The sequence below is a fragment of the Dromaius novaehollandiae genome, chromosome 19, assembly GCF_036370855.1.
Source record: "Dromaius novaehollandiae isolate bDroNov1 chromosome 19, bDroNov1.hap1, whole genome shotgun sequence".
In the NCBI taxonomy this organism is placed as follows: Eukaryota; Metazoa; Chordata; class Aves; order Casuariiformes; family Dromaiidae; genus Dromaius; species Dromaius novaehollandiae.
In genome coordinates, this window is record NC_088116.1 from 6146624 (window position 1) to 6156881 (window position 10258).

At 69.0% G+C, this 10258-nt stretch overlaps 2 protein-coding genes across 2 annotated transcripts; both read left to right on the forward strand.

Annotated features, from left to right (window-relative positions):
- The first annotated feature begins 829 nt into the window (after positions 1-829).
- On the forward strand, positions 830-4779 carry ALDOC (aldolase, fructose-bisphosphate C). Its single transcript, XM_064523284.1, has 9 exons — positions 830-961; positions 1763-1882; positions 1998-2209; positions 2325-2379; positions 2478-2638; positions 2889-2972; positions 3062-3236; positions 3334-3533; positions 4232-4779. Exons 2-9 carry the CDS (start codon positions 1771-1773, stop codon positions 4325-4327), a joined length of 1095 nt encoding a protein of 364 aa, XP_064379354.1. The 5' UTR covers positions 830-961; positions 1763-1770; the 3' UTR covers positions 4328-4779.
- A 487-nt stretch (positions 4780-5266) lies between these two features.
- On the forward strand, positions 5267-9801 carry PIGS (phosphatidylinositol glycan anchor biosynthesis class S). The gene is made up of 12 exons (XM_026105606.2): positions 5267-5372; positions 5494-5633; positions 5704-5815; positions 6124-6213; positions 6384-6475; positions 6917-7115; positions 7466-7608; positions 7702-7816; positions 8084-8229; positions 8323-8423; positions 8793-9003; positions 9201-9801. Exons 1-12 carry the CDS (start codon positions 5333-5335, stop codon positions 9474-9476), a joined length of 1665 nt encoding a protein of 554 aa, XP_025961391.2. The 5' UTR covers positions 5267-5332; the 3' UTR covers positions 9477-9801.
- The last annotated feature ends 457 nt before the right edge of the window (positions 9802-10258 follow it).

Genomic DNA, 10258 nt, shown 5'->3' on the forward strand with positions numbered 1-10258 from the left:
CCCTCGGGTGCTCCGGCACTGCCTCCTCCCCGGCCAGGGCTCTGCGGCTGGGCTCAGACCCCGGCAGCCGAGGGGACGCGGCTGATGTCCCCGGTGCAGCAGCTGGGGGTGGCATAGGGGGGTCCCCAGCCCAGGAGTGTCGCAGCAGGGTCCCTGGTAGTGCAGCTGGGGGGTGGCAAGGGGTCTTGGCACGGCGGCAGGGGTGGCCATGGGTCCCTGGCTAGGGAGGGTCACAGCTGGGGTCCCCAGCAGCAGCAGCAGGGCCTGGCAGGGTGGTGGCACAGGGGACCCCACCCGTGGCAGTGGGGTCCCCAGCCTGGGAGGGTCCCTGCTGGGGTCCCTAGCAGCAGATGCCGTAGGGGGGCTGGCAATGGGGTGGTACAGCAGGGTCCCTGATGGCAATGGGAGATGGCAAGGGGATGGCACAGCGGGGTGCCTGGCCCGGGGGGGTCACAGTGGGGTCCCTGGCAGCAGGTGGCAATGGGGTCCCTGCCCAGGCTGGGGTGTCGTGGGGGTCCTTGTCCGGGGTTGGGGGTGGGGGGGAGGTGTCGGGGGGGCCCTGCCTGCGTTTGGGGTGGCAGTGGGGTGGGAGGGGGCTCCCTGATGGGGGCTGGAGCGGCCGAGGGGGTGTGAGGGGGCTCCCTGCCCGGGGCCGGGGGTGCCGGGGGGGTGCCGGGGGGGTCTCTGCCCGGGGTCGGGGTGCCGAGGGGGTGTGAGGGGACTCCGTGCCCGGGGCCGGGGGGGGCGGGGGGGGCCGGGGGCTCCGTGCCCGGGGCCGGGGGGGCCGGGGAGGACGGGGGGGCCGAGCAGCGCGGGTGCCGCCCCGCGGCCCGCCCCGTCCCGCCCCGCCGGTCACGTAGCTCTGCGGCACCGCAGCGCATTTACCGCGGGGCCGGAGCGCGCAGCCCGCAGTCCGCGCCCGCCGCCGCCGCCGCCGCCGCCGCCGCCGCCGCCCTGCACGGTAAGGGGGAGCCGCGCGGCACCGGGGGGCGCGGGCGGCCCCGACGGGGGGTCCCTGCGCCGCCGAGGCGGCCGGGCTGCGGGGCGCCGGGGAGCGGGAGGGGGTCCGGGCAGGGGCCCGTCCGTGCCCCCCGCCGCCGGGGACATCGCCGCCGCCCGGGCATCGCCACCCCCGGGGCACTGCGGTGCGCGGGGCACCCTCATCCCCGGGGCATCCCGTCCGCGGAGCATCCCGCTCCTGGGGCACCACCTCGGGGTCACCTTCCCCGGGGCACCGCCGCTCCCGGGGCGTCGCCGTCCCCCCACGGATCGCCGTCTCTGCACGGATCACCGTCCCCGGGGCGTCCCCTTGGCCAGGGCGTCCCCATCCCCAGGGCTTCCCCATCCCCAGGGCGTCCCCATCCTCTGCGGCTCCCCATCCCCGGGCATCGCCATCCCCCGGGCGCCGCGTCCCCCCGCGCCGCCCTCCGCGGGGCATCGCCGTCCCCGGGGCCGCCGCTTTGCCTCCGCAGCGGGACCGGCTCAAGATGGCTGGGCCGGGGGCGGGCGAGCAGGCAGCAAAATGGCTGGGAGCTCCCCGGCCTGCTCCACGAGGCCGTGCCCGTGCCCCGGCGGCGGTGGCGGCGGTGGCGGTGGGGCGTGCGGCGGGCGCCGCTTACGTAACGCAGCCCTCCCCAGGGCCACGCGCCCCAGCCCGGGCACCCGGCCCCCACGGCCTGGCGGGGACGCGGGCGCGTGGCGGGGAGCGGGGCTCGCTCACCGCCGCCGTCACCGCGCGTGACTCACCACCGTGCCGGCGCAGGCCCCACCATGACGCACCAGTACCCCGCGCTGACGGCCGAGCAGAAGAAGGAGCTGTCGGACATCGCCCTGCGCATCGTGGCCCCGGGCAAGGGCATCCTGGCCGCCGATGAGTCCGTAGGTCAGTTGGGGGCCACCATCCCTCCGGCCGGTGCTGTTCCTCCCCCCTCTTTTCCCCGACGTCGCCCCCCGCGTGCTGCCCGGCCGGGGGGCTCACGGGGGTGCCGCTGCCGCAGGGAGCATGGCCAAGCGCCTCAACCAGATCGGGGTGGAGAACACGGAGGAGAACCGCCGGCTGTACCGCCAGGTCCTCTTCAGCGCCGACAGCCGGGTCAAGAAATGCATCGGTGGCGTCATCTTCTTCCACGAGACCATGTACCAGAAGGCCGACGACGGGACCCCCTTTGTCCAGATGATCAAGGACAAGGGCATCGTCGTGGGCATTAAGGTGGGTGGAGGGACCGCGGCGAGCTGGCTGTTTGTGGCTGGCTGCGGGGTGGGGGGGATGCTGCGGCGGGGGGGCTCGGCAAGGGCTCAGCACCGCCTTCCCCTTCCCTTTGCAGGTGGACAAGGGCGTCGTGCCCCTGGCTGGGACAGACGGGGAAACCACGACTCAGGGTATGCGGCACAGGAGGGTTGGGGTGCTGGGGCTGGGGGTGCGTGCTGGGTTTGGGGGTGCTGGGTTTGGGGTGCCGCACTGACGGGCCACCCCCCAGGCCTGGACGGGCTGTCCGAGCGTTGTGCCCAGTACAAGAAGGACGGTGCAGACTTCGCCAAGTGGCGCTGCGTGCTGAAAATCAGCGACAACACCCCCTCCGCCCTCGCCATCATGGAGAACGCCAACGTGCTGGCCCGCTACGCCAGCATCTGCCAGCAGGTACGTGCCCGGGCTGGCGTCCGTCTGTCCAGGGGGCCAGGCTGGGACCCACGAGGATGGGCATCGCCCTGTGGGAACTGGCACGACCGATGGTGCCTGGTATTGCCCCACAAGGATGGGAACCAATCCCTGGGTGTTGGGCATCACCCGTGGGGTTGGGCATTGCCCCCCGGGCATCACCCTCCTGGGCCCCGTGGCCAGGGCGGTGCCCAGGACCCTCCCCGTGATGGCATTGCCTGGTGCCTTGCAGAATGGCATCGTGCCCATCGTGGAGCCGGAGATCCTGCCAGATGGTGACCATGACCTCAAGCGGTGCCAGTATGTGACGGAGAAGGTGAGCGGCGTGGTGTGGTAGGCACTGGGGTGGGTGCCGCACTGTGCCGCGCCGCGCCAGGTGCCCCCTCACCACCCGTGTCCCCCCAGGTGCTGGCGGCCGTGTACAAGGCGCTGAGCGACCACCACGTCTACCTGGAGGGGACCCTGCTGAAGCCCAACATGGTGACCCCCGGGCACTCCTGCCCCACCAAGTACAGCCCCGAGGAGATTGCCATGGCCACCGTCACCGCCCTGCGCCGCACTGTCCCCCCGGCTGTCCCAGGTACTGGGATGTGGCAGGGATGGGGGACCATGGACGGTGACCCTGTTTTAGGGGGCTCCGGCACGGCCCCCCACCACTGAAACCCCGCTCTCCGCAGGCGTCACCTTCCTCTCCGGAGGCCAGAGCGAAGAGGAGGCCTCCATCAACCTCAACGCCATCAACACGTGCCCGCTGGCCCGGCCCTGGGCCCTCACCTTCTCCTACGGACGGGCACTGCAGGCCTCGGCGCTCAGTGCCTGGCGCGGGCAGCGGGACAACGCCAGCGCCGCCACCGAGGAGTTCGTCAAGCGTGCCGAGGTAACGGGGTGGCCCTGCAGCCACCGGCTCGGGGACGGGTCCTAATGAGAGGGGGGACACTGAGGGCTGTGTCCCCGTGGGGTGAGGGGGGACACCAAGGGCTGTGTCCCCATGGCATGGGGGACACTGAGGGCCATGTCCAGTAGGGTGGTGGGAACACCAAGGGCTGTGTCCCTATGGCATGGAGGAGACTGAGGGCCATGTCCCACAGGGACACTGAGGGCCGTGTCCAGTAGGGTGGTGGGAACACCAAGGGCTGTGTCCCCATGGCATGGAGGACACTGAGGGCCACGTCCCACAGGGACACTGAGAGCCATGTGCCATGGGGTGATGGGGGACACCAGGGGCTGTGTCCCTATGGCATGGAGGACACTGAGAGCCATGTCCCATAGGGTGATGGGGGACACCAAAGGCCATGTCCCCATGGGATGGGGGACACTGAGGGTCACGTCCAACGGGGTGATGGGGGACGCTGAGGGCTGCGCCCCATCAGATGGGGGACACCAAGGGCTGTGTCCCTGCAGGACAGGGTACACTGATGGCCGTGTCCCCATGGATGGGGGGTGCTGGGGCCACATCCCCCAGAGAAACGGGAGACACTGAGGCCCCGGCCCCGCGGAGCGCTGGGGGCCAGCGGGGGCTGCATCCCCGCGGGCCGGGGACCCCGCGGGCTGCGCTGACGGGTTTCTCTCCCGCAGGTGAACGGGCTGGCGGCGCTGGGCAAGTACGAGGGCAGCGGGGACGAGTCGGGCGCCGCTGGGCAGTCCCTCTACGTGGCCAACCACGCGTACTGAGCGCCGGCCCGGGGGCCCCAGCCCACCCCGGCCCCCGCCCCGGCCCCCCTCCTCGCCACCGCTCACACCCCGCTTCCACCCCTAGCCGCCGCCGGGAGCCGCCACGCGGGGAGGGGAAGGGGAGCGCGCCCCGCGGGCCGGCCCGACGCCGCCGTGTCCGCGGATGATGTGGCGGGGCCGGGGCGCCCTGGACGCCCGGCCCCCGGAGGGTGCCGCCCAGACGCCCCTTTGGCGGGGGGCGCCGGCGAGGCGGGGGGCAGGAGGCCCGGCCGCGTGGGGGGCAGGAGGGGAGGCCTGGGGGTGCCCCTGCCCTGCTGTAGCTTCGCAGTCCCGGTGGATGCTGCCCCCCCGGGGGCGCCGCGGCCCGGGGAGCCCCCGCCGCCTGTGTCGTGTTCTGCGTGTGCACCCCGTGTACCAAATAGCCTAACAACGAATAAATGGTAGAGACAGCGCCACATGTCTGCTTCCTCCGTCGCCGTGGGGGACCCCAGGAATGCGCTCTCCTCTCCCAGGGCTGCTCCAGTCCTCTGGGGACCACCGTGCTGCCCATAGCCCTGCCCTGCCACGTGTTATGCTCACCCCTGCAATGAGTTGTGCCCGGCCTCAGCCCACTCGCACCCATTATGGGGTCTAGGGCCGGCCGAGCTCCTCCTACGGGCCATGGAGCAGGGAGCCTCCCAGGCCAGTCCCTGTCCCTCCTCCTGTTTCCTCTTCCCCCCCCCCCCGCGCCGCAGTGCTCGGCGCTGCACAGGCGCCCCCTGCGCCCTCTGCCGCCCACGCGGGCGCGCCTCCGTGCCGCCTGTCCTTCCGAGGCACCCGTACGGGCGGCGCAGCCAAAGCCCGCCCCCTCGAGGCGGGTAGCGAGCGCTGACTGGCAATACTGGCCGCCCATCTGCGCAGCCGCGCACCAGTCTCTGCGCCTATTGGCTGCTCTGGAGACGGGCACTCTGAAAGGCTGGGCTGGGCTGAGGCCCCGCCCCTTGCGCGCCCGGCCAGGAAGTGAGAATGGCGGCGGCGGCGGCAGCAGCGGCTGCGGATGAAGCAGGTACCGGGGGGGGGCCCGGGCGTCCGGCCGTCGGGTGACCGCGGCCGTTCCCCCTCCCCCCCCCGGGACCCGCCCGGCCGGGGCCGGGACCGTTGCCCGGTGCTCAGGCGTGTCCCCGCAGAGAAGGCGCGGGGCCGGCGGGCCGCGCTGTCCTTCGCGGCCATCGCCGTGGTGCTGGGGCTGCCGCTGTGGTGGAAGACGACGGAGACGTACCGCGCCGCGCTGCCCTACGCCGACATCGCCGCGCTGGGCGAGCTGTCGGTGAGCGCTGGGGCCGGGGAGGGGGGGGAGCGGGGTGCCGCGGCCGGTCTCGGTAACGCGCTGTGCTCAGTTCCAGCTGGCCGTGCCCGTCGCCGTGGTCTTCGCGCCCGGGTCGCAGCCCAGAGACCTGCCGAGGCTGCTGCCCTTCAGGGACACAGAGGAGAAGGAGACACTCTTGAACTGTAAGAGCTTCCTCTGGCTGCCCCTGCTCTGCTGGCTCTGTCCCGGGTGGCCTCATCCTCCCCCGGGTGCCCCGCGGCTCCTGCTCTTCCCTGGGGAGGCCGGAGCCTGCTCATCCGGCCCAGAGCTCCCTGGGCCCATCGTGTCTGCCAGCCCAGACCAGCACCTTGCTGGCTGCAGCCGTCTGAGGCTCAGAGCTGGCACCTAAGGAGTCCTGGGGAACATGCCTACACCCTGCTGTCACGAGTGGCCTGGGGCTGGGAGCCAGCTGCTGGGACTAGCAGGGTCACTCAGGCTTTCTCCCCGGCAGCGCGAACCAGCATCGCGTCCCGCTATGAGATGGTCTGTCGGAGCACCACAGCCCAGGAGGAGGCCGCCCTGGGTGCGGCTACTGTGCAAGGTATCCGGACAAGGTGTCTGTGCTGCTCCCACTGCCTAAAGTCAGCTGGGGGGCTGCAGGCTCCTCTTTCTGAGGCTGCCTGAGCAGGGGACTCGCCTTTGTTGCCCCTTGGGGTGGGGTGAGGGTTGGAGCGAGATTCCCAGCCCTGCTAACGCCTCCCTCTTCCTCAGAGGCTGATGCTGCTCTGCACCAGCTGCAGGATGCCTCACTGGGCTCTCTGAGTTTATATGTGATTCCTGAAACCTCCTTGCTTCTCCCTCAGGTAAAGCATCTGCTGTTGGGTGATGGGGGCACCCTTTGGTGCCAGCCTCTGTCATCTGCCTGCCCCTGTGAGATACAGTGGTTCATGCTGCAGCTCTGGGGCAAGTGGGTGAATCTCAGATGAGTTGGTGTGAACAGCTGCCCAGGAGAAAGTCCTGGGTCCTTCATGCTTGGTGTGACACTGGGACGTGGCCTGGGGCTCCAAAATGTAGGAGGTTTTGCTAGAAATACTCAAAGGTTGCAGAGAGAAAGAGGGACTGTTGGGGCTGTGTCCTGTGGTTGGGGAGGAATGTGGCACTTCTCGTGCGGACATCCTGGCCTGGCTGTCTGAGGGGAGAGATCTGTCCCTGGCTCGTCACAGTGGCCCTGGGCTGTTCTCTGGAGTGCTGGCAGGGCAGGGAGCCCGGCCTCCTCCCAGCCCTCACTGCTGCCCCTTCCCCAGGGCATCGGTGTGTACGTGGGGAAGCACCGCAGCGCCCTGGTGAGGGCCGGGCAGGGCCTGGCTGCCCTGCGCGCCCGCCTGCAGCAGGTCATGCAGATCATGTCCTTCACAACCAGCTCCATCACCGCTGCCCTCTCGGACCGCATGCCCGCCAGCCAGCTCGGCCCTGATGCCCGTCGGCACTTCAAGTCCAGCCTGGGTATGGGCACGAAGCGCATGCCCCCAAGCCCCATTCCCTGTCCTGGGGGAAGGCCAGCTGGCTTGGGGAGGGGGACACCATCCCTGCCCTGCTGGTAGCATCGCCGAGTGTCTTCTGGGGTAAAAGACTTATGGGTCCTCCCTTCTTCCTTGCCTGTGGATCTGGGCCAGGATCTGTGCTGCGACTGGGGCATGTTGGGGCACCAGTGTGGCCCTGCCTCAGGGAGGGCCAAGGAGAAGGGGGCTGAGCCCTGTCGGCTCTCCGGAGCTCTGTGATGGTTGCATGCCTGGCCTTGGAGTCACCAGGTGGGTTGTCATGCCGGTGCTTCACAGGCTCTCGCTGCTTGGCAGGGTACGAGATCACCTTCAGCCTGTTGAACCCCGACCCCAAGTCCCATGCTGTGCACTGGGACATAGAGGGTGCTGTGAGCCGCTACGTGCAGCCCTTCCTGGACAAACTGAGCTTCCTGGCCAACTTCTCTGTTGACTCTCAGGTGAGGGCTGGGAGATGCAGCGGGGAGGGCCCAGCCTTGGTCGCATCCGGTGTCCCAAGTTGCACCACCGGTATCGTCTCTGCGTCCCTGCAGATCCTGTACTACGCTGTCCTCGGGGTGACACCGCGCTTTGACAAGGAGTCCTCCAGCTTCCTCCTGAGCGCACACAGTCTCCCGCACGTCATCAACCCCGTGGAGGCCAGGCTGGGTGAGCACTGCCCTCCCGACCTGGCGCTCACAGGATCGGGGGCTGCTGAGGGAGGGACAGCTCTACTTACAGCCTGCGCCCTTCCCTCCCAGCAGCCCCAGACAGGAGTGAGGGTGTCAGGGACTGCTGGGCTGGGAGCTCTGCTTTGGGCTTGCTGTTTAGGGTGCTGCTGCGAGGAGCAGCACTGGGCTCTGCCCCAGTGCTGAGCATGGGTGGTCTGCTGTCCCCATCCCCACGGCCAGGGGAAGACCCTGACTCTCACTGCAGGCTCCAGCGCTGCCTCGCTCTACCCCGTGCTGAACTTCCTGCTGTACGTGCCGGAGCGCTCCCACTCCCCTCTCTACATCCAGGACAAGGACGGAGCCCTGGTGGGCACCAACGCCTTCCACAGCCCCCGCTGGGGCGGCATCATGGTACGGTGCAGCGGGGTGATGGCAGTCCTCCGTGCCCACAGCTCTGGTTGTGCCTGACTGGTGTACATTGGGGTACGTTGTACACTCTCGCAGGTGTACAACGTGGAAGGCCCTGCTGCTCCCCAGGCCTCGCTCCCACTGCGCGTGGACGTGGACATGGTGCGAGTGATGGAGGTTTTCCTGGCCCAGCTCCGGTGAGGATGCGCTGTTCCCTCCCCAGGCCTCTCTGCTCTCATAGAGCACGCGTGAATTGGCGTGGACTAGAGCAGGCTGGGCCTGTGCTGGAGCCCAGCAGCTCACTTGGCCCTCCGGGGGCTGGGGGTGGCTTTGTGTGGCTTCTGAGGGGCTGACCATCAGTTGGCACCAGTCCCTGGGCAGGGATGCTGCCATGTCTCCTGTCTCCTGGTGTGGGAAGCTCATCTTGTCCTGCCCCGTGTGTAGGAGGCAGTCAGTCCTGGGCTGAGTCCTGCCAGGACTGAATGTGCTGGAGAAGGGGAAGAGCGGGAGCATGTGCGGGACCGTGGGCCTGTGACACAGGCTGGGACCTTCCCCTCTGCTCCCAGGTTACTGTTTGGGGTATCGCGAGAGGTGCAGCCCCCAGAGGTCCTGCTGGAGAGCCCAGGGAATGAGGGACTGGCTGACTGGGAGCTGGACCGCCTGCTCTGGGCCCGCACTGTGGAGAACGTTGCCACGGTGTCCACCACCTTGACCTCGCTGGCCCAGCTGCTGGACAAAATTGGGAATATTGTCATCAAAGATGATGTTGCCTCTGAGGTAGGTGTCGGGGCAGCCTGAGCCAGGGAGTGGGTGGGGGGCAGGAGTTGCTGTCCTCATGCTGAGTGCCAGCTGCTGTTGCTGGGATGCTGCCCAGGCCCGTCAGCGAGCCAGGACCTCCGGGCTTGTTTCTCTGGGGCCTGGCAGCAGGGACCTGTCCCTGGCCTGGGAGGACCAGCTGTGCTGTTCCCATACAGGTGTACCGAGCGGTGGCCGCAGTGCAAAGCGCCATGGCAGAGCTGGCTGTGGGCCACCTCCACTCCGCCTTCCAGGCCAGCAAGGAGGCTGTCACCTCCTCAGAGCGGGCCTTCTTTGACCCGTCCCTCCTCCATCTCCTCTATTTCCCTGATGACCAGAAATTTGCCATCTACATCCCGCTCTTCCTGCCCATGGCCGTGCCCATCCTCCTCTCCCTGGCCAAGATCTTCCGGGAGGCCAAGCAGCGCAAGAAGGAGCCCACCAAGACAGACTGAGCCCATCCCCACAGTGCCCTGCTTTGGGGCTGGGCCTGTCCCAGCCCCATGGAGCATGTTGTCATGGACCCACGGTGCAGGCGTGTGGGGCAGACCTGCGTCAGAGCCAGGCGCTGGCACAGCTGGGCTCTGCTGTGGCTGAGATGCGGGAGGAGAGGCTGCTCTGAGGGGTGGCAGGTGCTCTTGGGGTCCTGCACCCTCCAACAGGACATGCTGCTTGTGCCCCAGGAGGGGAGGGGGCTCCCTGCATGTGCCCCCAGCCCTGTGCTGCCTTCGCAGCAAGCTGCTGCCCAATAAAGAACGACCCTGGTTGGGCCAGGCCTGGTGTTGGGCTGTACAAACCTCCTCTCCTGCCTCCAGGGGTTGGGGGCTGGCTTTACCCTCGGGTGCCCCTTGTGCTGTCCTCCCCCAGGCTCTGGGGTGACAGCTCTTGGTTTATGGGGTCCAGGCTCCTGCATTATGGGTGTTTGGCCCGAAGTGTTGGGGGGAGGATGGTTCTTGCTGGGTGGGCTCGGCCCCCCCCGACCACCTGTAACCCAGGAGGCAATTTATGGGGTCTGCCTCTGGTGTTTGGAGTATTTGGCCCAAAGCACTTGGGGGGCAGTTATGGGGTTCCTCCTGTGCCCCCATGGTGCCTGTGTTCACCTCGAGCTTGGGGGCCGTGAGGGGATCCGGTTGCGGGAGTGTGGCCGGAAGCCCCGGGGGCGGTTATCGCTTCGTGGGGCCGGTGGTGCTGGGGGCAGTTTGGGGTCGGACCTCCCCGAGGCGGGTGTCGGCCCGGA

What these genes read in the sequence shown, in the direction of transcription:
- ALDOC (XM_064523284.1), top strand. Translation starts at nt 1,771, where the DNA reads ATGACGCACCAGTACCCCGCGCTGACGGCCGAGCAGAAGAAGGAGCTG. An exon ending in ACGCCAGCATCTGCCAGCAG is followed by an intron (nt 2,639 to 2,888) that starts GTACGTGCCCGG and finishes GGTGCCTTGCAG; the next exon opens with AATGGCATCGTGCCCATCGT. An exon ending in TGTCCCCCCGGCTGTCCCAG is followed by an intron (nt 3,237 to 3,333) that starts GTACTGGGATGT and finishes CGCTCTCCGCAG; the next exon opens with GCGTCACCTTCCTCTCCGGA.
- PIGS (XM_026105606.2), top strand. Translation starts at nt 5,333, where the DNA reads ATGGCGGCGGCGGCGGCAGCAGCGGCTGCGGATGAAGCAG. An exon ending in CCCCGTGGAGGCCAGGCTGG is followed by an intron (nt 7,817 to 8,083) that starts GTGAGCACTGCC and finishes CTCTCACTGCAG; the next exon opens with GCTCCAGCGCTGCCTCGCTC. An exon ending in AAGATGATGTTGCCTCTGAG is followed by an intron (nt 9,004 to 9,200) that starts GTAGGTGTCGGG and finishes GTTCCCATACAG; the next exon opens with GTGTACCGAGCGGTGGCCGC.